At 42.8% G+C, this 24,630-nt stretch overlaps 1 protein-coding gene across 5 annotated transcripts in view; it reads left to right on the forward strand.

Annotated features, from left to right (window-relative positions):
- Positions 1-24,630, forward strand: part of acot7 (acyl-CoA thioesterase 7) — a 53,989-nt gene that overhangs the window by 16,997 nt on the left and 12,362 nt on the right. For all 5 annotated transcript variants that reach the window (XM_063891842.1, XM_063891850.1, XM_063891833.1 and 2 more), the window contains one exon: positions 13,975-14,091. In XM_063891842.1, the coding sequence (XP_063747912.1) occupies positions 13,975-14,091 (117 nt within the window). The remainder of the gene's footprint in view (positions 1-13,974; positions 14,092-24,630) is intronic.

Consider the following 24,630-nt stretch of genomic DNA (forward strand, 5'->3'; position numbering starts at 1 on the left):
GACAATATATGAACAACCAACAACATTATCCCATATTTCATCCGAATGTAAGTCTTCAAATTTAGATAATCCCTAAAACATTTTTCATTCTTGTTATAGGCATATACTGTATAATAGTAGTTTTAGTAGTAGTATTATTTTAGATGTATGACACTATCTGTCTTGCAGAACTCTTCCTCAGTCCTAACTTAAAATATAATTGTGTTTTGAATCTGAACCCAGGAAACAAGCTGACCCTATTCTAAAGGAAAAGAAAAGAGTGTTGTCATACATTTTTCCCCCAGAGAAAAGTGCAATTCCTCATCAAAATTAATTGGACCCGTACGTTTACATTTAACTTTCTTTGTAGAGGTCACAGATTGCCCAACCTTTTGTTGTCTTTTAAATGTAAATTGCGATTGTCTATGCAGGAAAACCGCACTGCAGCAAGCATGCAGGAAATATAGGTGATGACAATGGCTCCATACATATTTGTGTCCCTTCAGCACACGGTGGCTGATTCTGCTTTTACCACCTGAACATGAAGATGTTTTACAGCTATGTGTGTTGCTCAAAGGGAGGATTCAAATCTATTTGATATTCCATTGCAGATCAATGCAAATTAAAATGTTGCTTTGACTTTTATTCAGGTTAAGATGTACTACCATACTGTGTGATTGATTCAGTACTATGAGCTGCTGACAAGCCATTTCAGAGCCCAGTGTTTTCAAGTTGCCCTCTGCCATTTATTCTCCAATATCCATCAGATTTCTTTGTCACACACATACATATGGAACAAGGACGTTTGGTATTCAAGGCAGGAACAAAAATACACGTCCTCGGCACAGTATAGACAAACTGCAGGGGAGAGAATAAAACACCTACAGCAAAGAAAAGTTATGAGCAATATTTTTAAGCGGAAGGAGAGAGATTCAAAGAAGGGAAATATACGTAGGATTAGAGTTGATGAAAGATGGATATCAGAGTAGGTAAAGTAGAGTAAAGATTTTACATTTTACATCCTCAATGCACTGCTCGTTGTCATGCATTTACAGTATCTTCATTTTGTTCATCTTTTCCACTCTAAATGTCTTTCCTATGATTGCAAACAGGTTTCCTCCAATTTTTATAGCCTTGGGCAATAACCCCCAGTATGAACGTTGGTACAGCGTGTCCCTTGGCAACAAAGCGGAAGTTTAGAAAATGAAATACTGCTGAATTTAATCCAAAGTGAAATGGCCTTAAAGTCGAATTGTGTGGCTGTAAGTACTAATGTTCTCACTAAGTGAATGAATGACTGAATGTTTTTTTGGTTCATAAATGTCTCAGTGAGTGTGAATACTAGTGGGCTGCAGCGAGTGATTGTTTGGCATTTGACTGTGTGTGTGTGTGTGTTTGTGTGTGTGTGTGTGTGTGTGTGTGTGTGTGTGTGTGTGTGTGTGTGTGTGTGTGTGTGTGTGTGTGTGTGTGTGTGTGTGTGTGTGTGTGTGTGTGTGTGTGTGTGTGTGTGTGTGTGTGTGTGTGTGTGTGCGCGTGCACTGTCGCATTTTGAAATAACTGCTCAAATTGTACTTGCATTGACAGCACTCTGTGCAGTTATGAGCATGGTGGTAATTGTGAAGAACAGGATGAGCAGGGAAAAGACAACCAGAACAACAAATGGAAAATAGAAGGTCTCAGTAACAGAGTAGTTATGAGGCTGATGCCGTTTCCAATTCTCTGCTTAGCTGACAAGCTAGACGACTCAGAGGCTTAAATTGTCTCTCTATGACTCGTCTTTTGCCCTTGTTAAAATGGTTGACTGGGCCTATTCAATCATCTTTAAATGGAAAAAGTTTATTCTTTATGCTTTCAAAAGGCATTTTGAAGCGTTTGCAAAAAGTTTAAATATTTACTATGCATACATTCAAACAGGCTTCGATCGAACCACTGTATACATGAACATCTTTAATAAGTAGTACTTTTAAGTTTTTCAAGCAAAATCCTTCCTGCGTTCTTTCTGTCGTTTCTCCCTTTTTATCCAGATTCCTAAAAAACTAGTTCGCTTAGTACTTTAGAAGAAATGACAACCCAAACACTAAGCGAACAGTTCAGAATTCATCAAACTATGATTGAGAGATAGATAAACAACAAATGTAATGATTGTGTATCCCGATTTGACGGTTTAGCAACCTTTAACTAAAGAAAATGTTTATCTAATGTCCAAAACAACAATCACTTGAAGCCATAATGGCTGCATCTGTAACAAATCCTACATTCTATCAGCACAGAACAGATGCTTTTTATCTGTCGAGGTGTATTGTGTATTCCTGCCTCGTTCTGCCATTTCTATTGAGGTCATATATGTAAAGAGGCCATCAGAGAGACACCAAATAGTGAGGAAGACAAACAGAAGAGAGACGCTGACTGGGAAAGAGAAGCAATGAGAACAGGACAGGACAGCATGATGGGAGGAGGGCGGGACGGATAAGAGTCGCACGTGTCATGGTTGCCTTTTTAATTTGGCAAGCTCGCTGAGAAATCTGTCCAATTAAAAAAAAACAAATATGGAACAAGCATGCAGGTCATTTATAATACAAACACACACACACACACACACACACACACACACACACACACACACACACACACACACACACACACACACACACACACACACACACACACACACACACACACACACACACACACACACACACACCGCCGCGCTCTCTGTACATGCCATTGCTCATTAAGCAATGTTCCCTGTTGTTCACTGCTGCTGCTTTCACTACACTTATTTTGTTTACATAACTGAGTCAGGTCAGGCAGCCAGGGTGCTTGCTCTCACTGACTCTTACTCTCTGTGACTCTCTTTCGCTCCCCCTTCTCTCTATACTCTTGTTGGAGAAAAGTAAACTGACTTCTACTTGGCAATGCCAGGCTTTTCACTTACCATATGTTTCCTGTTTGGGGTGTGTTAAAGTGGACACATGAACCTTCAAGATACATACGTTTGTGTTCATGTTGTAAACAAGACATTATACACCCTATAAAATAATCTTTTTTTAGAATTATAAAGCACCATCTCTTTAGATCTAATTAATTTTTTGAGGAAAATCCTTGCTGACTGATTTCTGATTGTAAGAGCAGAGCGAAAATGTGACACCACATCCATCTAACCAGAGATTTCAAAAATGATGCCACTGAAGGTTGGCTAATTCAATTGTGTGAACGTGACACCTTCAACTGTATTTCCTCAGGATTTATTTGACAGTCACATGTGTTGTGAAGGCATCACATTCCTAATTTCAGTTCAGCCTAGTTTACCAAGAATTTGAATGATATTCATGAACAGTTTTTATTGAAACAACTTCTCAATGTAAGAAATAGAGCCTGTGAAAAAATGTCTACTATTACTCTAGACTCTACAGTAAGGTCAGTAGATCCAGAGTAACTGAACATGTCTGGTGTGACCTGACATAACCTTTGACTTAACTTGCCAAAGAAAAAAAACTACTCTTGAACTTTCTTGATCTCTGTACCAAATGAGTCAAGTCACTTTTCTGATCAAAAATAAAACCAAGTGCAGGGCTACATACCACCAGGAGTGAGTGAGAAGATTTGTTGTGATTTGTAGTTTTGATGTGACAGGGAAATGGATGACATTGTAAAATCAACATTTATCAATTGATTAAACATTCATGCTCACACATGGCAAGGGCATCACAGTTGCAAAGGAGAATAGCCTGCAAAAAAACATTTCTGATAAATACCCAAGATGTTTGTGATGCCAGATGTTAACGGGGCAAGCCCTGCAACTGTACAGCTGCTCCTCAAATGGTAGACACCTGGGTATGTAATGAAAAGCATGGAAAATGCTTAAATGCTGGAAAACATTAGAGGATCAGAAAATAGACTCAAACCCTCCACAATAACCATTAACTCGAGATATTCCTTCTCTTACTCTCCCCTTTGTTGCTTTTTCTTTACCATCATTATCCATACTCTCTCCCTCTCTTGCTACACGGTCTTTTACTTCCTGTTCCAAGTAAGTGTGTACCACCTGTTTCCATGGAAACAGCAGTTGATTGCCAGAGGTGGACACCACTGCAGTGTGATCAAAACAAATGGATCGAAGATTTGACGTTTAAGATACTTTCATCTGTGCCCAAATGATTACCTATTGGTGTTCAGTTTGCACTTGGTCTTTATTAATGTCCACACTTTATTTCACTTCCTGTTTTTAGTTATATGCTCACATACAGTATATACTAACTGCGTGTGTTCGAGTTAGAGGATGAAATACAAATGCCTGCCCATAAAGTTGTTGGTGTGCAAAGATTGAATGCAGTGTGTGTGTGTGTGTGTGTGTGTGTGTGTGTGTGTGTGTGTGTGTGTGTGTGTGTGTGTGTGTGTGTGTGTGTGTGTGACAGAGTTGAGACAGGGACTGCCCGGAAACAGGAACACATCCATCACTGTGGCTCTATATTATCTGTCCTCTGCCCTGATCTATGCTCTGTGGGTAAATAAACATGTCACTGCCAGAGACAGAGGAATTCAGGGAGACAGGGATATGTCCACTGGAGCTTGTGTGATTGACCTTTGTGAGGAGAGTGTTTGAATGTGTGTGTGTTGGGGGGTTGCTTCCTCTGTCCCCACCTCTGGTCGTCTCTCCACCAAAACCAATATTGATTCAGAAATAAATTACTGAATCAGTCGCTCCGGTGGAGAAGACTCAGTAGAAGAGTATTTATATGCGTGTATCAATACATGACTACTATCTGAAATTCACAGCTGGACAGTTAGAGAACACTTTAAGAGAGACAGACTACAATTTTGAAAGTAATGGGTACTAACCCAATTCACAGTACCTTGCCTGGTCCCAGTATTACGCATGAGTGAACCAGCTGGATATTATTCAAAGACAAAATAAAGCAGATGGTTTAGAGATGAAATTAAGTGATACCCAGTTATGAAAAAAAGATATTGGCCATGTTAACAAGCAGCATGTAAACAAGTAATTGCACATAATGTGAAAATGAAAGAGTAGAAAATAAACAAGCATAAACATTGAATACAAACATCTCAAAATAGCAAATAAAACAGAACTAAAAAGTAAAATATATACATATTGTCAGTGAATATATATAAATATATCCATCTATCAAATATACACTATACACTACACTACTAAATTACAGCTTAAAACATTTGAAAGTAGGATATTATTTACTTTAAATAGTAAATTAAATCAAATATAAGTATACCAGGTACAGATGGATGAATTATGGTTGTTGAAGGGATAAGTAGTGGAGTCCATTTATCAAAGCAACGTAGGCTATGAAACTGTGACTTCTACAAAGGTCTACACTGAGGTGTAATTTGCAGGAGCCAATTAATTTTGCCATCACAGCCAGAGTTGCATTCTCATCTGAACACTATCCAACAAAATGTCCATTTCAGAAATCGTATCTCAGCGATCTTCCTAGACCTGTTTTGCACATAAAGCTTACAGTTTAACATTCACACTGACAGCGCGTAAAGTCCTGCATAATGTACGAAGGTGTGTTTGGTAAAAGTTCCCCCGTGCTGCTGACAAAGCAAACAAAAAAACATGCAGCTTATGGGACTTTCTAAAAGGATGTGGGCGGGTTGCTGCGTGGCGGTCCTGTTAACCGGAGCAGTTTCTATAGTAACAGCTCATTAGGAGGCAGTTTGAGCCGTTTGATACTGTCCACGATTAAAGCTCTTGTTGGGGATGGGATTAGAAGGACAGAAAGCGATGGGGAATTGTCAGTTGTGGGTTAAGGCACCGGGCATAACAAGAAAGTGAGGGATGAAATAGAAGGATAGAAGGGGTAAGTTTAGGAAGGGGTGAGAGAATATGCGAGGGAGGCTGAGGTCACACTGGTTTCGCTGTCCATCTCTCGGTCTCACACATTCATCACTGGGTGCCCTTTGTTGCGTGCTGTTGCTGAGCTGGTTCTAATTAAAAACGCTTGAAGTTGGGCGACAGCGTAGACGGGCAACAAGAGCTGCCCTTAAGACCCTGTTCATTGTTCTCGCGTCTGTTGCCGTTGGACAGCATTGTGAGCAAAGATTTGGGAAAAATGGTCAGAAGAAATCTGATCACAGAGGTATTCTGCCCTGTGGCAAACTGGGCTGCACTCGGGACTTGGTTACTAATTGCAATATTTTTCCCCATTTGGAGAGAGCTGTCTTTCCTATTCACACACACCACCCCCCGCCCCCCAACTCTGCCTTTCGTGTTCCCACCCCACGGCAAAGGGAGAGTCATAGTGTGCCATGTCACCCTGTGAATGTGTAACGTCGAGGCCCAGGGCTGTGTTGGCCTCGCTTGTCCTCATTTTCAGTCTCACATTGAGCCTTACTTCAACCTTTTACATGGACTGTAGAAGGAGAGGTTTTTTTTTGGTGCAGGAGTTGCATTAACAGTTCGTCTGATAGTGATTAGTGAAGACAAGGATCTTTGATACACAAGGACAGCTCGGTCCTTTACTTGGCTCCACTTCCTGGTCACAGGTCTCTTTTGCACCAGATAAATTGATACTTCTTTTGGTATAAATAAATGATCAGTGTCCACATGATGCAGTATAGCACATGAAACATCAGGGCCGCAATACAACCTTTTATGATTTGTATGTCAAGGTCAGAACCAGACTGACAACAGCAATAGTCATTTTTTATATGAAACAATAGAGCTTTTTCTAAACTACCTGCTTTTATGCTTTTATTATCAAGACAATAACAATACTGTCACTTCTTCACATTCTATTTTAGCTTTATTTCTATTGAGCAAAACTATTAACACAAATTATTGTGTGTGTGTGTGTGTGTGTGTGTGTGTGTGTGTGTGTGTGTGTGTGTGTGTGTGTGTGTGTGTGTGTGTGTGTGTGTGTGTGTGTGTGTGTGTGTGTGTGTGTGTGTGTGTGTGTGTGTGTGTGTGTGTATTATAAATGACCTGCATGCTTGTTCCACATTTGTTTTTTTAATTGGACAGATTTCTCAGCGAGCTTGCCAAATTAAAAAGGCAACCATGACACGTGTGACTCTTATCCTTCCCGCCCTCCTCCCATCATGCTGTCCTGTCCTATCCTGTCCTCATTGCTTCTCTTTCCCAGTACAAATGATCAACGCAGATGTACCGATAATTGCTGTGGATGATGATGTCCCTGATCTGCCTCATAATGGACGTACTTTTTTATATTTCCAGTACGATGTAGTGTGTGCAAGATATAGACAACATTGTTACCCAGACAATACTCATTTGTAGGAAAAAATAGTGGAGTGAAGACATTTTTAGGAAAAATAAACCTTGGCGTTTCAAGTTCTTGCAATGATTTTGGACTTTAACCAAAGTGAGAGTAGGGAGGTATGTACACTTAACTAGAATTGTGACCTCTATGCACCACATTTTAACATCTTAATTCAATGTTAATATTTCTATATAAAATCATTGAATGTTAATGAAAGATGTTGGAGAATTGCTATAGCCTTCTCCCAAAAGTGTGAAGTGAGGAGAATTAAACAACTACAGTTCCAAAAGTGTAGACAATGAAGACCTTTATCAGTTACTGTGACTATTTGCCTCTCTGCCATCAGAACCATACAACAGTTTTTCTAAACACCCAAACTCCCAGCTTTTAACTACTCAAAGCTACTTTTAGGCTGTGGGAAGTCTCTAAGGGTGTGTGGTAAAGTGAATAACATGAGCAAACTGGGGTAATTATCCCCCCACACTGACTAGTCTCATTTTCACAAGGCATCTGGAGATCTGCTAACATCGGGGAGCCAGGGAAAAAGGCAACGGGAGCCCACTCTCGCTGCTCCACTGAGTCTCAAAGTCCTTCTGATATTCGCAGTCCTATCTACAAATAACTAGTCTGCAGTACATTTCTATTCCTGTCATGTCATGAGACGATGTTCTTCTGTTTTCCAATCTAGCCATTTAGGACATTAGCATTCACTTCATACCAAAGCATGCTGAGCAGGACTTTCTCTCCGTCCCTTAAGATGACTTTATTCACCCCAAATGACCTCCTCGAGATCTTTAGATTCTGATAAGAGCCCTTGTGCTATTACCGTTACCTTATTCTTACCCTTCGATATTTCCAAATTGAAGATAAAATGAGACAGATGTCAATAAGTTTCAAAGATTATTATGATCAGTACTTATCAGCTTGATCCATGTCTGCTGCTACCAGGGATAACACAAGATAATAACCAACACAGGGATTTTTGTGCAGAAAAGGTAACAGCAATTTATTGTGTATTGCAGCTTTTCTGTTTCAGTTAGATTCTCTTTATGTTATTTCTTACAATTGCATTGTTTAAAGCAATACTATCATGGACCCAACTGGGACAGTAGTTGGGTATATTATATTTAGGATGGCTTCCAGAGTTGCAAAGTTACTGTCCCATGAGAACCAGACAGTTTGATTTAATAGTAGCAATAGGAAACCAGGTTTAATTATAATAATGTGCAAGAACCCCCATTGTGAGTGGGAATTCTTGCCGCATTCAACCTTAACTTTTAAAGTTAATTAAAGAAATGGAAATGCTATAGCACTTTAAAATATTAAAGTACATTTCCATATTTTGGACCACCTACGGGAAACAACGATGGGGTCGGGTGCGCTGCCAGAAGGGTGGCAGTGAAAGCAGAGGGTCTCGACGGACCAGACTCAGGCGACAGAAGCTGGCTTTGGGGACGTGGAATGTCACCTCTCTGGGGGGGAAGGAGCCGGAGCTTGTGCGGGAGGTGGAGCGTTACCAGTTGGATCTGGTGGGGCTCACTTCTATGCACAGCGTCGGCTCTGGAACCTTACTTCTTGATAGGGGTTGGACTCTATTCTTCTCCGGAGTTGCCCAAGGTGTGAGGCGCCGAGCGGGTGTGGGGATACTCACAAGCCCCCGGTTGAGTGCCGCTTTGTTGGAGTTTACCCCAGTGGACGAGAGGGTCGCCTCCCTACGCCTGTGGGTCATGGGGGGGAAAACTCTGACTGTTGTGTGTGCTTATGCACCAAACAGCAGTTCAGAGTATTCGGCCTTCTTGGAGACCCTGAAAGAAGTCCTGTATGGGGCTCCTGAAGGGGACTCCTTAGTCTTGCTGGGAGACTTCAACGCACACGTGGGCAATGATGGAGACACTTGGAGGGGCGTGATTGGGAGGAACGGCCCCCCTGATCTGAACCGGAGTGGTGGTTTGTTACTGGACTTCTGTGCTAGTCATGGATTGGCCATAACAAACACCATGTTCGAACATAAGGATGCTCATAAGTGTACGTGGTACCAGAGCACCCTAGGCAGAAGGCCCATGATCGATTTTGTTATCGTATCATCGGACCTGAGGCTGCATGTTTTGGACACTCGGGTGAAGAGAGGGGCGGAGTTGTCAACTGATCACCATCTGGTGGTGAGTTAGGTCAAGTGGCGGGGGAAGCCTCTGGACAGACCTGGTAAGCCCAAACGTGTAGTGTGGGTGAACTGGGAACGTCTGTAGGAGTCCCAAGTCCAGGAAGCCTTCAACTCACACCTCCGGCGGAGCTTTTCAGGCATCCCTGTGGAGGCTGGGGACATTGAACCAGAGTGGGCGGTGTTCAAAGCCTCCGTTGCCGAAGCTGCGGCAGGGAGCTGTGGTCTCAAGGTTTTAGGTGCCTCAAGGGGCGGTAACCCTCGAACCTCCTGGTGGACACCGGTGGTCAGGGAAGCTGTCCGACTGAAGAAGGAGGACTTCCGGGATATATTATCCCTGGGTACTCCTGACGCAGCTGCAAGGTATCGACGGGCCCGAAGGGCAGCAGCCTCAGCCGTGGCCGAGGCAAAGCAGCTGGTGTGGGAGAAGTTCGGAAAAGCCATGGAGAAGGACCTTCGGTCGGCACCAAAGTTGTTCTGGAAAACCGTCCGACACCTCAGGAGGGGGAAGCAGGGAACCATCCAAGCTGTGTACAGTAAGGATGGGACGCTGTTGACCTCAACTGATAGTGTGTTAGAGCGATGGAAGGAGCACTTTGAGGAACTCCTGAATCCGACAACTCCGCCCTCTATGTTAGAGGGGGAGCTGGAGTATGAAGGGGGATCAATTCCAATCTCACGGGGGGAAGTCACTGAGGTAGTTAAACAGCTCCACAGTGGCAAAGCCCCGGGGGTGGATGAGATCCGCCCAGAAATGCTGAAGGCTCTGGGTGTTGAGGGACTGTCATGGTTGACACGTCTCATCAACATTGCGTGGAAGTCAGAAACAGTACCGATGGAGTGGCAGAACGGGGTGGTGGTTCCTCTTTTTAAAAAGGGGGATCAGAGGGTGTGTGCCAATTACAGACCCATCACATTACTCAGCCTCCCGGGAAAGTTTACTCTAAGGTACTGGAAAGGAGGGTCCGGCCGATTGTCGAACCTCAGATTGAAGAGGAACAATGCGGTTTTCGTCCTGGTCGTGGAACGACGGAACAGCTTTTCACTCTCGCAAGGATCCTGAAGGGGGCCTGGGAGTACGCTCATCCGGTCTACATGTGCTTTGTGGATTTGGAGAAGGCGTATGACCGGGTTCCCAGGGAGATACTGTGGGAGGTCCTGCGGGAGTATGGGGTGAGGGGGTCTCTACTCAGGGCCATCCAATCTCTGTACTCTCAAAGCGAGAGCTGTGTCCGGGTCCTCGGCAGCACGTCGGACCGATTTCCGGTGAGGGTTGGCCACCACCAGGGCTGCGCTTTGTCACCAATCCTGTTTGTGATATTCATGGACAGGATTTCTAGGCGTAGTCGTGGGGGAGGGGGTCTACAGTTTGTTGCGCTAAGGATTGCACCACTGCTTTTTGCAGATGATGTGGTCCTAATGGCTACATCGGTCTGTGACCTTCAGCACTCACTGTATCGGTTCGCGGCCGAGTGTGAAGCGGCTGGGATGAGGATCAGCACCTCCAAATCTGAGGCCATGGTTCTCAGCAGGAAACCGATGGACTGTCTACTCCAGGTAGGGAATGAAGCCTTACCCCAAGTGAAGGAGTTCAAGTATCTCGGGGTCTTGTTCTCGAGTGAGGGAACAATAGAGCGTGAGATGGAGATAAGGTGATAAGTTCAGTCATCCGGGAGGGACTTGGAGTAGAACCGCTGCTCCTTCGCGTTGAAAGGAGCCAGTTGAGGTGGTTCGGGCACCTAGTGAGGATGCCACCTGGGCGCCTCCCTAGGGAGGTGTTCCAGGCACGTCCAGCTGGGAAGAGACCGAGGGGTAGACCTAGGACCAGGTGGAGGGATTATATATCTCATCGCTGGCCTGGGAGCGTCTTGGAATCCCCCAGTCAGAGCTGGTTGATGTGGCCAGGGAAAGGAAAGTTTGGGGCTCTCTGCTGGAGCTGTTACCTCCGCGACCCTGACGGAAAAGCGGGAGAAGATGGATGGATGGATGGATGGATTTTAATTGACATGGATAGCAAAAATGTGCCTTCTTAAATGATCTAATCTACAATCTAACAATTTCACAGCGGTTTCATTTATTTGGAGTCGTGTCCAAAAGTAACTTTCTTTTAGCTCTTTTTTTGGTCTCCACCAACTTCTGAGGAAAGTTGTTCACAAACATTACTTACTTAAATTGCAGTTTACAGCTGAGCAGGTTTTGGGTTCTTAGATTTTTCCTTGCAAACAATGCTGATAAAAACCACGAAATTAAACTGAAACATTTAAATTGCAAACCCAAAAATCAACAATTTAAAGTCTGTCGAGTCCAGGGGAACTGCAAAGTAAGGAAACCCCTTTCACATATGATCCTTTTGTTAATTTAAAATATGAACTAGTTGCTTTAATACCACATTTATTATAGTAACACTTAGCTTGTCAATGTTGTCAAATTCAAGAGAGATAAGTTTTAAATCAACTGTTAGGTAAAGTAGGTTGTCTTTACAGCGTAATCAAAAGTTTACATTCAATTTCATCCTCCTGTCAGGTCAGGATCCGTCTCCGTTTAGCGTTACATGCTCAGACACGACTATTCCATGGTTTGATTGGCAGCAGCCTGCTTTGCCCTGTACCCAGGGGAAATGTTCAATCTTAGGTGAGATCCCATCAATTTTCACAACATAGCACAAATGGAAAAAAATCTAAATGGATTTTTGCAAATCCTTCACAACAAGCTTAAAGAAGTGAGGGATATATTTTCCATGCCCACAAACTCTTTAAGACTGACACTCTGTTGTCCCCTTTGTTGAACTACAGCCACGTCAATTGTCTTTATCAGAGAGCGTTTCTAATGTTGATACTTCCCCAACCATCAGGGTTTTAGTTTAAGTTTGAAATGATGGTGCTTTTATTGTGATTGAGCACACTGTCTGGCCTGAAAGTTAGACCATCATTCCTTGTGTACTGTAAGGCTATTTTCTATTTTGTGTTGGAAATGTGAGTGCATTTCTCTTTTACCCACGAAAAAGGTTCAGCTTGGACAGAAGCTAATGTTTGATTCCCATTTTAAATCGTTTTACATATCAGTATCATCAGCAAAATGAAATGGAAGTGGTGCTCTGGCCATGCGGGAGAAGAGGATGTCAAAGTAATGGCATGTTTAATTCTTAATCAACTCAGCGGGCCCACTTTTACTGGGAATGCTGCATTTGGGAGCAAGCAGCACATTCTGTTTGTACTCCCACTCATTTGGCTGTCATAAATAGAGCCACACAGTACAGATGGTAGGAGACTTTAGGAGCCAAAACAGCCATCAGCAAGCAGACTTATTGATTTTGTGTAGCTGGAGAGATGCATAAAGCAACTCGAATGGAAACGAGTGGGGGCAACTATAATGATAAGTGGAGGTTCTGCATATATCTGTAAATGAGCATGTTTTTACAAACACACACATTTTTCACATGCACACACTTTCTCCGACATGAGAAACAGATGCCACCCTCCTCGTATTTTTTCCTTTTCAGCCCACCCACTCCTAACAAGATGTCCCACTTTCTTTGAAAACGCCACAAACAACCACTTTATTTACACAAGCTGACATGGCCGTATGTGTGTCACACAAAAACACATGCAAGTAGATCGGTTAATTCCTCTGTGTCCACTTTGTAAGCTCTGCTCCTTTAAGAAAATACGGATTTTAAATCTTTACAGTGATCTAAAACTTTCATTTCCTGCCCAAAGTGTTTCCTTGCCCTTGAAATGTGCTCTGTGAGCGTTATGAAGATCGATAATTAGATGTGCTCTCACATCTTAAGTGATACTTCAACCAAAAAGTATCAAAAACTCCCCTATTGGAAGTTTGAAAGGTGGCTGGTAAGAGTTTTTTGTTTGCTCTCTCACACCAAAGAACATTACATTCACTCACAATTAATTTTATTTTGAGCATAAATGATCAAAGAAACGTGATATCTCGAGCACATGGTCATTAATAAGACTTTTAATATTATGCAGCAACTTTCATTTGAACAATTATCTCAGCTTATTCAGATGAACAGATGTGTTGAGGCTCTTGAGCCCCTTCTGCTGCAGCTTTATCTACTTATTTGCTCTTTTTTTTTAGCTTTATACTTATTGAGTTCCTACCTTTTGTTATTGTGTCAATTTACAGCTAAACATACAAGTGAAACACAAACATCTTTCTGTGACATTTCCCTGGTTTAAGGACCCTAAAAGGCTGGATTGAAAGGGAGAGAGCGTGTGAGGTCTTACTGTTGATTTGCAATTTCAGAAGTTGTAGGAGTACACAATCATAGCTTAAGGTCAGCATAAGTTCATCCTTTACTTTAAACAGAGGTTGGCAAAGAAATTTCAACTCAAATTGCCCTTACTGGTTGTTTAAAGAGTCTCAAGTTACAAAGGTTTTATTGTAAATTTGAACAACTGCTGAAGTGTAGTTGTCAGCAATGAAACTCCCAAGTTCCAAGCTCCTCCAACACTGTGACATACAACATACTCAAGACTTATAATAAATGATACAATTGTAATAATCAGTTTAACAAAATGCAAAAATATGTTGTTGAATACATTTTTGTGTCTGGAACAGGTGTGACCATGAAGCTGATGGACGAAGTCGCCGGCATTGTGGCGGCTCGGCACTGCAGCACCAACATCGTCACGGCTTCTGTGGACGCCATCAACTTCCATCGCAAGATCATCAAAGGTGAGGGTGACATAGAGAAAACCCTTAATGTCACTAATACATAAATATTCTAACAGATTAAAGGATATGTACCTCTCCTAAACATGTCTGATGATAGGCTGCAGGAAGTTTTAGGCTCCTTTGACTTTGGCCTCTTTGTCATTAATGAACTGCTCGATAATGTGGAAAAACTCAGCAGCCTGTAGATTCAGCCTCAGACAGTGCTGTTTTAAATTGGACTGGGCAGCGTTAACAGCTGTCACACTGACGCTAATCATGACCAGTTGTGTTTTGTAGAGCTGCCGCTTCATCTGGAAAACTACACCATTGTTATGATTGAACTATTTTCCATTACCGAGCTCCGTGTCTGAGCGGTTTCCTCGCTGTTAAAGTGAGAAATCCTTTACACTGTATTTACAACACTTCTGTATGTCAGGTCGAGGTTTCCATATGGACACACTCTTAGCCTCTCATTGTAAAGTTGAATCAAGGATTTTCTGTCAACTACATTATCCACTTAGCTTTTGACATCTAAGGGGGAGGAGTCTCAGAATGGTGACAACATTAATACTTGCTTTCCTTTCTGAAAGTGAAATGCTGGATTTAAGGTTAATTGGCTGCACAGTTTGGACAGCGCAGTTAATCTGAAGTGCTTGTCAGGACAGTTAAATATAAATCAAAATCCAATGTATATACACACACAAGCAAATTACATCAGAACAAGAGGAGTGTTAGTCATAGACTTACTGTGTTTCCAAACTGATTCACAATGTTATAAAGAATTCTATATTTCCTGCTTCCTGATTATTTTTATTTGACTTGCTTACCAACTATGGAGGCCTACTTTGTTTCTTTCTCTTTGGTATTGGTCTTTTTATGGAATCCAGATGTGAATGAAAGCAGCAAAGTATTGAATGACAGTTTACAACATCTATGGGTGTCACTTTTCCTCAGCTCAGTGTCTCTATTATCTGTTCATGTGCTGAGATGATATGATCCAGACATCCAGTGCTGACATTCAGATGTTATGATTATCTCAGGATATGATGTTAACAATGGACCCACCCGCTGCATTTCTCCCCATTGTTGAATTATGAAGTGGAAAGAACATTTTATATACTTCACAGCTCAGCAAAAGTGTTCCAGGTCAGCTGTAAGTCCCCACCAGTTCATGTATTTTCAAATACAGGCTCCTTTATTCAAGCAGGATAATTCACTCAAACCAAAAGCAGTTTTCAAGGGGGCCTGAGTAAAGTGTGAGTGGCTGAGAAGGATTTGAGAGTTGCACCTTTTAAAAGATTCAAAACACACCTTTATGGGATTCAGGCCTGGAAAGCTGAAGGGAAAAGATTGGTCAAGTTCCATTGCCACGTCTTTCAGCTTTTTCCAGTCACTCTCGCTTCAGCAGCTGCCTCCAACTGTCCTCTGAGTTTAGGTGGTGCTGACATGATTTCCCCTGGCTCCCACACTGACTTAGGTGTTATGTCACCTGTAGATTTCCCATTATGCTTAAGGTGATCAGACTAAAACTCAAAAGGTGTGCTGAGTAAAAGGAGCTTTCAAAGATCAAAACAAAAAACACCCCAAAACAGCTACTGGCATTTTAGGCTGTAACTCTGGATACAATGAATTTTATTTGATGCTATCTTTCTGCGTTTCTTTATTAATTACTCCAACCTAAATGTAGATATTATGATACGACTCTGAGATTTTGACAACACAGCTGCAGTTGATTTTGAGATCAAACATTTTAAATAATCAATGTAATAACCATCCTTTCTGTGTTTTAGTTCTTAAAACTTAAAGGAATACATGTTTCTCAAGTCATATTTTGCAACAACATTTATCAAATCACACATGGAAAAATAAATGAATGAAGTTAAAACATGTTTTTAAAAGAATAAAATTAGATTAATTATTGGATACTGAACTGTGCCTTTTAAGGGATTCTTTTCCTCACAGGGAGGGTACTTCCACAATGACCGCATTTATTTATTTAATCTATACATGTGAAATATGAAGGTAAATGGACTGTTTTAGGTTTGCCAATTCTGCTTGACAAGATGACAGAACCAGCCTAGGGCACCATACTCGAAGCATAAAGCGCAACATCATGACATTTAAATATTTCCATGTTGACAAAGTAAAAGTTTCTCTTCAGAATTCAAAAAAGACAAATGAAGATTTATCAAAAAATACCATTTTTACACCTTTTATTTCAAAGAAAGATATACACTTTAAAATAATAAATCTGAGGAGATTTTTTTTGAACATATTTACAAAAAGAGGCACAATCATTGTTAAGAAAATATATATAAATACAGTTTAAAGCTCTGAGGACACTACATGCCATACAAACCTCCATGAACTTGATGACCACACACCAGCATACAGAGAAATAAGCACTAAATGGAGCACTGTGGGAAATAGTCGCAGAACATAAAGCAGACTAAGGTCTGTGTCTGCACATGGCTCATGTGGAGGATTCTCCGATGATTTGTTTGTTTTTGGAGGTCCTGCTGTGTTGAGAGTGAACAGTTCACAGTAGAAATATCACTGTAGAGCCAGGCAGGCTTACAGTGAGCACCCAAGTTAAACAACATAAAAAATATATAGGACGGAAAATCCACTTGAAACGTCATTTGCAGGGGGCCAAAATGAATATTATTTCCCAGGTGTTAACTTACCGCACCAATCACTTTTTATCTGTCATGCTGTGTGAGAAAGCTAAGCTATACTATTTTAAATAAACATGACTTCAGTAAAATGCAAAGAAAGATGGCACCAAGGTTTAAAACCACATTATGCATTATCAATGCAAGAGCAGAACAAGTAAACACCTTCCCTTTCATCAAGAAACATTTGGACCAAATATGCAAACAAATGATCATGAAGCAAACTTTTGAACGCAGCATTATTTGAGTTTAGTATGAAGCATTACATTTTGGCTACATCCCAACAGTATACTCCGATGAGTTAATACATTGATTAATTCATTATTTGACATTTAAAAACAATTAAGGAGGTACCTACATTTGCAGTAAATTAATGCAATTAAAGACTATAGTTAAATAAATCTGCCATTAGCATTAAAATAAGTGACTATGTTTTAATAATGTGTTGCATTTATTTGAGTTATTTATCCTTGTATCATAATCCCTCTCACACCTCATTTATCACCTAATTGACAATGAAGACAGGTTTTCCCTTCTGTGTTTAGAGCATTTAATTATCTTATCTGCATGCTTAGAGAAGACATGCCTGACTAAAGATAGCCAAAAGATCTCAGGTGTCCTAACCAAATATCAGTGTCACGCCAAAATGATCTTTATTTAGAGGGATTTTCCTTCGCCAAAAGATATGAATAGTTAGTGACTAACTCCAGTCTCAGTAGAGCTGAGATACTAAATTTAAACTTTAGAAAAAGCTGCACTCGATGTTGCAGCATGTGAGTCACTTGTTTATTAGTATCTTCTTTTGTTCCTCACCTACTCAGAGAAGCGCTTCATTTCCCCCCCGACCACATACTCACAGACTTGCACTTTGATGCCGCACTGAACAATAATGTGTATTATTTGGAACTAAGAAAACAAGTCAGTGAGGGGCTGGCCATTGATGAGCCACAGGAATGCACAGAGGTACAAAGAAAGATCAAACTTGAAAAAATGAGTGTTGGATTAGAGGGGATTTCAGGGTGAGGAAAAGGAGGGCTAAAGGTAAAAGAGAAAAAGTAAAGACAAAGGAACAATGTTAGGTGTTGAATAATGAATACCTAACATTGTTCTTTTCACCTCATTTTTTGTTTTTTTGACAAATTGTTCAAACACTAAGGTCGCAAACAGTTTAAACAACATGGAGGATTTCCTTTTGGTTGTAGTAAGATGGGTTTTTGTGTGTGTACCTAAAACTATCGGCTTGTAAAAGCACAACAAACATCAATATTGAATATCTTTTAATTGATCCAGCATGATTTGTACAAGCTTGACATTTCTGTACTGTTTACTCAATTAACTTAGGTAGACAGTTGGCTTTATAAATCAAATAGTTCCTTAGAGTGGACTGAAGGTACAGAACAGTGTGTTTCTGAATATGAGACTCTTTCTTTGATTCCTGGCAACAAAAGAAACAATAGTCGGCCTTTAGTCTAACATCACCTGCGTTGCCTTCTTTCCCTTCTTTTGTAGGTGTCTCCGGCAACCTGCTAGTTCACAAATGCAATTTACAGGAAGCCCACTATAAAAAGAGGACAATGTGGAACCAATGGGAACACTCTCTTTACTGATGGGAACGCTGAAGAGAGAATAGTTTAGCCAAGCCCAAATTATTTCGCATTGGAAGAAGTTGAACTGCAGCAAAGCTAGCCTGGGTAGAAATCTAGATTTGTGAGCTAAGACTACTATAAAGAGCAATATAAGAAACTAAAACAATCGATACGTAAAATCAGATGCCGTAAAAACATTATTTGTCAATGTGCACACCTGTAAAGAGACAAAAAAAAAACAAAGGGGTAATATACTACTCTAACACAATATATTTACTTTTCTTTTTCAGACCATTTGGCTGCACTTTTCTGAAAAACATGGGCCTATTTCCTGTCCTGTAATTTTCCAACATCTGACTTGGACAATTTTGACAACTAAAACAGTCCTTAATGAGCACCTTTATGGACAGAATAAACAGTTTAAACACTAATCTAAAGAATCTTTCTTTTACTTGATGACGCAGAATTAAAGAGATTTAATTAGTGTAGAAAAGCAATGGTAAAACTAAAGAGTCCTTCTCTCTTCACATGGCCCAGAAGTGTAGTTTTAGTACTTTAAAAAATAATGCAAAAGAGTAATAGTAATGTGTGAATGTCAGTCACTACTCCCCCGCAAAGAGAACAATAAACCAGATACCTTCCTGAGTAGATTTCACAACCTGAGAATATTTTTACTTTGTGTTAGAAAGAGTAGTAGAAAAGAGATTTTCTACTCACACTGGCTGTAGCAGAAATTGCAAATTTATGGATTAAAGGCATCACAATCGCAGCTTTGTGCACACAACACGAGGCCCTGGCATGGACTGTCCTCGCAGCAGATTAGCTGTATCAAACAGCTCCTCAGAGATGAGGCTCTGCCAAATGTTCAGGTTGGCTGACCTTCAGTGATACACAAGTCCAATATCTACTCTCTGCATAAATCAATTTTTAATAGTGAAGTTCTTTAAAAAAAAGATTTTTTAAGGCTCTTTTTTGTATGTAATGTCATTAGTGAGCAGAGCACGCTTCACTGAGCCCAATAAATCTGCGACAGAGATAGTTTACCTGAATAACACTGGACTGGCTGCTGGCAGTAAAACGTATCAACTCTCAGCAGTGAGGGAGAGAATAAATATCATCAGTGTTTGTGCTGCTTTAGACAGCTGAGTGGAAATACATGGTTCTTTTGTCACATGTCATCATGATTTCTTATACAACCTTTGCATTTAATTACCTTTTCACATCTCTTTACTCTTTGATGACATTGCTAAAATCTCTTAGTGTTTAAGGTCTCTATTGTTGATAATGTTATTTCCAACATATTGAAGGGTGGAGAATAAGGTTAGTAATAAATGTTATCACTTGCTAAAAGTGCCTTTCGAGAACCAGCACCTTATCGTGGTGGAGAGGTTTGTGTGCCCCGATGAACCTGGGGGCTGTGTTGTCTGGAACCTTGTGTTCCTGGTAGGGTCTCCCATGGCAAATTGGTCTCAGGTAAGGGGCCAGACTAAGATTGGTTCAAAAAGACTTCATGAATGAACATCATTGGAAGTGAGGATACCCGGCCCGGAGGAAGCCCGGGGTCCCCTTCTGGAGCCAGGCCCAGAAGGAGGACTCATCAGCGAGCGTCTGGTGGCCGGGCTTGCCACGGAGCCCGGCCGGGCACAGCCCGAAAAAGCAACGTGGGCAACACCTCCGCTTCTCCGTCCCGCGGGCCCACCACCTACGGGAAACAACGATGGGGTCGGGTGCGCTGCCAGAAGGGTGGCAGTGAAAGCAGAGGGTCTCGACGGACCAGACTCAGGCGACAGAAGTTGGCTTTGGGGACGTGGAATGTCACCTCTCTGGGGGGGAAGGAGCCGGAGCTTGTGCGGGAGGTGGAGCGTTACCAGCTGGATCTGGTGGGGCTCACTTCTACGCACAGCGTCGGCTCTGGAACCTTACTTCTGGATAAGGGTTGGACTCTATTCTTCTCCGGAGTTGCCCAAGGTGTGAGGCGCCGAGCGGGTGTGGGGATACTCACAAGCCCCCGGTTGAGTGCCGCTTTGTTGGAGTTTACCCCAGTGGACGAGAGGGTCGCCTCCCTACGCCTGCGGGTCATGGGGGGGAAAACTCTGACTGTTGTGTGTGCTTATGCACCAAACAGCAGTTCAGAGTATTCGGCCTTCTTGGAGACCCTGAAAGAAGTCCTGTATGGGGCTCCTGAAGGGGACTCCTTAGTCTTGCTGGGAGACTTCAACGCACACGTGGGCAATGATGGAGACACTTGGAGGGGCGTGATTGGGAGGAACGGCCCCCCTGATCTGAACCGGAGTGGTGGTTTGTTACTGGACTTCTGTGCTAGTCATGGATTGGCCATAACAAACACCATGTTTGAACATAAGGATGCTCATAAGTGTACGTGGTACCAGAGCACCCTAGGCAGAAGGTCCATGATCGATTTTGTAATCGTATCATCGGATCTGAGGCCGCATGTTTTGGACACTCGGGTGAAGAGAGGGGCGGAGTTGTCAACTGATCACCATCTGGTGGTGAGTTGGGTCGAGTGGCGGGGGAAGCCTCTGGACAGACCTGGTAAGCCCAAACGTGTAGTGCGGGTGAACTGGGAACGTCTGGAAGAGTCCCATGTCCAGGAAGCCTTCAACTCACACCTCCGGCGGAGCTTTTCAGGCATCCCTGTGGAGGCTGGGGACATTGAACCAGAGTGGGCGGTGTTCAAAGCCTCTATTGCCGAAGCTGCGGCGGGGAGCTGTGGTCTCAAGGTCTTAGGTGCCTCAAGGGGCGGTAACCCTCGAACCTCGTGGTGGACACCGGTGGTTAGGGAAGCCGTCCGACTGAAGAAGGAGGCCTTCCGGGATATGTTATCCCTGGGTACTCCTGACGCAGTTGCAAGGTATCGACAGGCCCGAAGGGCAGCAGCCTCAGCCGTGGCCGACGCAAAGCAGCGGGTGTGGGAGAAGTTCGGAGAAGCCATGGAGAAGGACTTTCGGTCGGCACCAAAGTTGTTCTGGAAAACCGTCCGACACCTCAGGAGGGGGAAGCAGGGTACCATCCAAGCTGTGTACAGTAAGGATGGGGCGTTGTTGACCTCAACTGATAGTGTGTTAGGGCGGTGGAAGGAACACTTTGAGGAACTCCTGAATCCGACAACTCCGCACTCTATGTTAGAGGCAGAGCTGGAGTATGAAGAGGGATCAATTCCAATCTCACGGGGGGAAGTCACTGAGGTAGTTAAACAGCTCCACAGTGGCAAAGCCCCGGGGGTGGATGAGATCCGCCCAGAAATGCTGAAGGCTCTGGGTGTTGAGGGACTGTCATGGTTGACACGTCTCGTCAACATTGCGTGGAAGTCGGAAACAGTACCGAAGGAGTGGCAGACCGGGGTGGTGGTTCCTCTCTTTAAAAAGGGGGATCAGAGGGTGTGTGCCAATTACAGAGGCATCACATTACTCAGCCTCCCCGGGAAAGTTTACTCTAAGGTGCTGGAAAGGAGGGTCCGGCCGATTGTCGAACCTCAGATTGAAGAGGAACAATGCGGTTTTCGTCCTGGTCGTGGAACGACGGACCAGCTTTTCACTCTCGCAAGGATCCTGGAGGGGGCCTGGGAGTACGCTCATCCGGTCTACATGTGCTTTGTGGATTTGGAGAAGGCGTATGACCGGGTTCCCAGGGAGATACTGTGGGAGGTGCTGCGGGAGTATGGGGTGAGGGGGTCTTTGCTCAGGGCCATCCAATCTCTGTACTCCCAAAGCGAGAGCTGTGTCCGGGTCCTCGGCAGCACGTCGGACCGTTTTCCGGTGAGGGTTGGCCTCCGCCAGGGCTGCGCTTTGTCACCAATCCTGTTTGTGATATTCATGGACAGGATTTCGAGGCGTAGTCGTGGGGGAGGGGGTTTGCAGTTCGGTGGGCTAAGGATTGCACCACTGCTTTTTGCAGATGATGTGGTCCTAATGGCTTCATCGGTCTGTGACCTTCAGCACTCACTGGATCGGTTCGCGGCCGAGTGTGAAGCGGCTGGGATGAGGATCAGCACCTCCAAATCTGAGGCCATGGTTCTCAGCAGGAAACCGATGGATTGTCCACTCCAGGTAGGGAATGAAGCCTTACCCCAAGTGAAGGAGTTCAAGTATCTCGGGGTCTTGTTCTCGAGTGAGGGAACAATGGAGCGTGAGATGGGCCGGAGAATCGGAGCAGCGGGAGCGGTACTGCAGTCGCTTTGCCGCACCGTTGTGACGAAAAGAGAGCTGAGCCAGAAGGCAAAGCTCTCTGTCTACCGGGCCATCTTCGTTCCTACCCTCACCTATGGTCATGAAGGATGGGTCATGACCGAAAGAACGAGATCGCGGATACAAGCGGCCGAAATGGGATTTCTCCGCAGGGTGGCTGGCATCTCCCTTAGGGATAAGGTGAGAAGTTCAGTCATCCGGGAGGGACTCGGAGTAGAACCGCTGCTCCTTCGCGTTGAAAGGAGCCAGTTGAGGTGGTTCGGGCACCTAGTGAGGATGCCACCTGGGCGCCTCCCTAGGGAGGTGTTCCAGGCACGTCCAGCTGGGAAGAGATCGAGGGGTAGACCTAGGACCAGGTGGAGGGATTATATCTCTTCACTGGCCTGGGAGCGCCTTGGAATCCCCCAGTCAGAGCTGGTTGATGTGGCCAGGGAAAGGAAAGTTTGGGGCTCTCTGCTGGAGCTGTTACCTCCGCGACCCTGACGGAAAAGCGGGAGAAGATGGATGGATGGATGGATGGATGGATATTTTCCAGCTGAACCTCAACCCTGAACTGCCTTAGTTGCGTGGCATCTTTGGACAATAAAATATACTTTAAATTGCTTTAAAATGCAAACTTATGGGTGGTCTGTATCTGCCACACATTGATGGTTGTATTCTGGAAAATACTATTGGTAGGGAAAACTGTGTTTGCAAAGGCAAGAATGTATAATAACAATTGGACAATAGTATCCAAGATTTTACCTGTTATTCACTCGGTGCATAATTCCCCCAAATGTTCCTACTTCATTTGCTTAATTGTTGTGCTGCCCACTGCGTTAATATCTCATTCTCTCCATATCATCACAAAGACCATATTTGTCTGAAGTTTCCTTTAATTGGAGTCTATTTGGAACATTTTGAGGTTAGACCAGAGGTGTCCAAATATTTTACACGGAGGGCCACATACAGAAAAAGATACGAAGGACATGGCCACTCTCGAGAGATGAGGTACATTGCCTCAGAAGTTAAGTCTGAAGTCTCAGATTGGGAAGTCAGAAGGCAAAATAGGAAGTGTAATTAGTTACTTGGCTTTTATAATCAACGATTTTGACTAATATTGTGTAAAATATTTTTACATATTTACGAAGTAAGATATAAGACAAGCCCAAGGTTCATGTGTGGGCCATATTCAATCATACTTTTAGAATTTGCAGCGGCCCAATTAAAAATGACTATTTGGCCCCCGAGCCATAGTTTGGACACCTCTGGGTTAGACAGAACCAGGAAGGAAGAGCTTTCAAGCGAATCAAATTAAATCACAGTTAGTAGTACGTTTATCAATATTGAGCCATTGCCAGCCCACACTTCATTTTATATGACTGAGGTATTTCAGTTATATTTGAGATGCTATTTCAGCTCTACACAGAGGATTTAAACGTTTCTACATCATTTAGAACAGACTCAAGCAAAAAGGACTCTTGCCCTGCCACTTGCACAGTATAGCCATTATTTGCGTGGATGAGGTCTTCTGTCTCGTTATTTTATGAAAAGGATATGCCTGCATGAGTAAAAGGCTTCATTACTTAACAACGCTGCACTGAAATATAAAGTCCTCTAGGAGATAGTTTGCAGAGCATGCTTTGATAAATCCTTTTATAATTCTCCATGTTCGTCTTTTAGTTTCCAACACTTGGACTGTTTTATAGGATCTCAGTCATAGACCTCTTTCTCGTCTCTATGGCAACAGCAGTAATAATACAGTACAGGCATCAAAAAGCATGAAGAATCACATCAGAAATACCCAGAGCTATTAGTTGACTATTTTTTCCCCACTTTCCTGCAGTGACAAAAGAAAAAGAGCAACCACTATTTATGAGTCAAATGTGCGACATGGATTAGACAAGCCTCAGGATGAAATGAAAAGGAAATGGAGCAAATGTTCTGCAGCAGTGAACACAATGTGTCGGTAAAAATGATCATCTTTAAAATGTTTTATCTTTAAAGCATATCCATTTTTAAAAACGTTCAAACTTTTCTATATAACTTTAAACACAACACACAGGAGTATATCATTTGTTGTATTGATCTAAATAGTTGACCGATGGATTGCCG

Source organism: Eleginops maclovinus, chromosome 1 (genome assembly GCF_036324505.1).
Source record: "Eleginops maclovinus isolate JMC-PN-2008 ecotype Puerto Natales chromosome 1, JC_Emac_rtc_rv5, whole genome shotgun sequence".
Classification (NCBI taxonomy): Eukaryota; Metazoa; Chordata; class Actinopteri; order Perciformes; family Eleginopidae; genus Eleginops; species Eleginops maclovinus.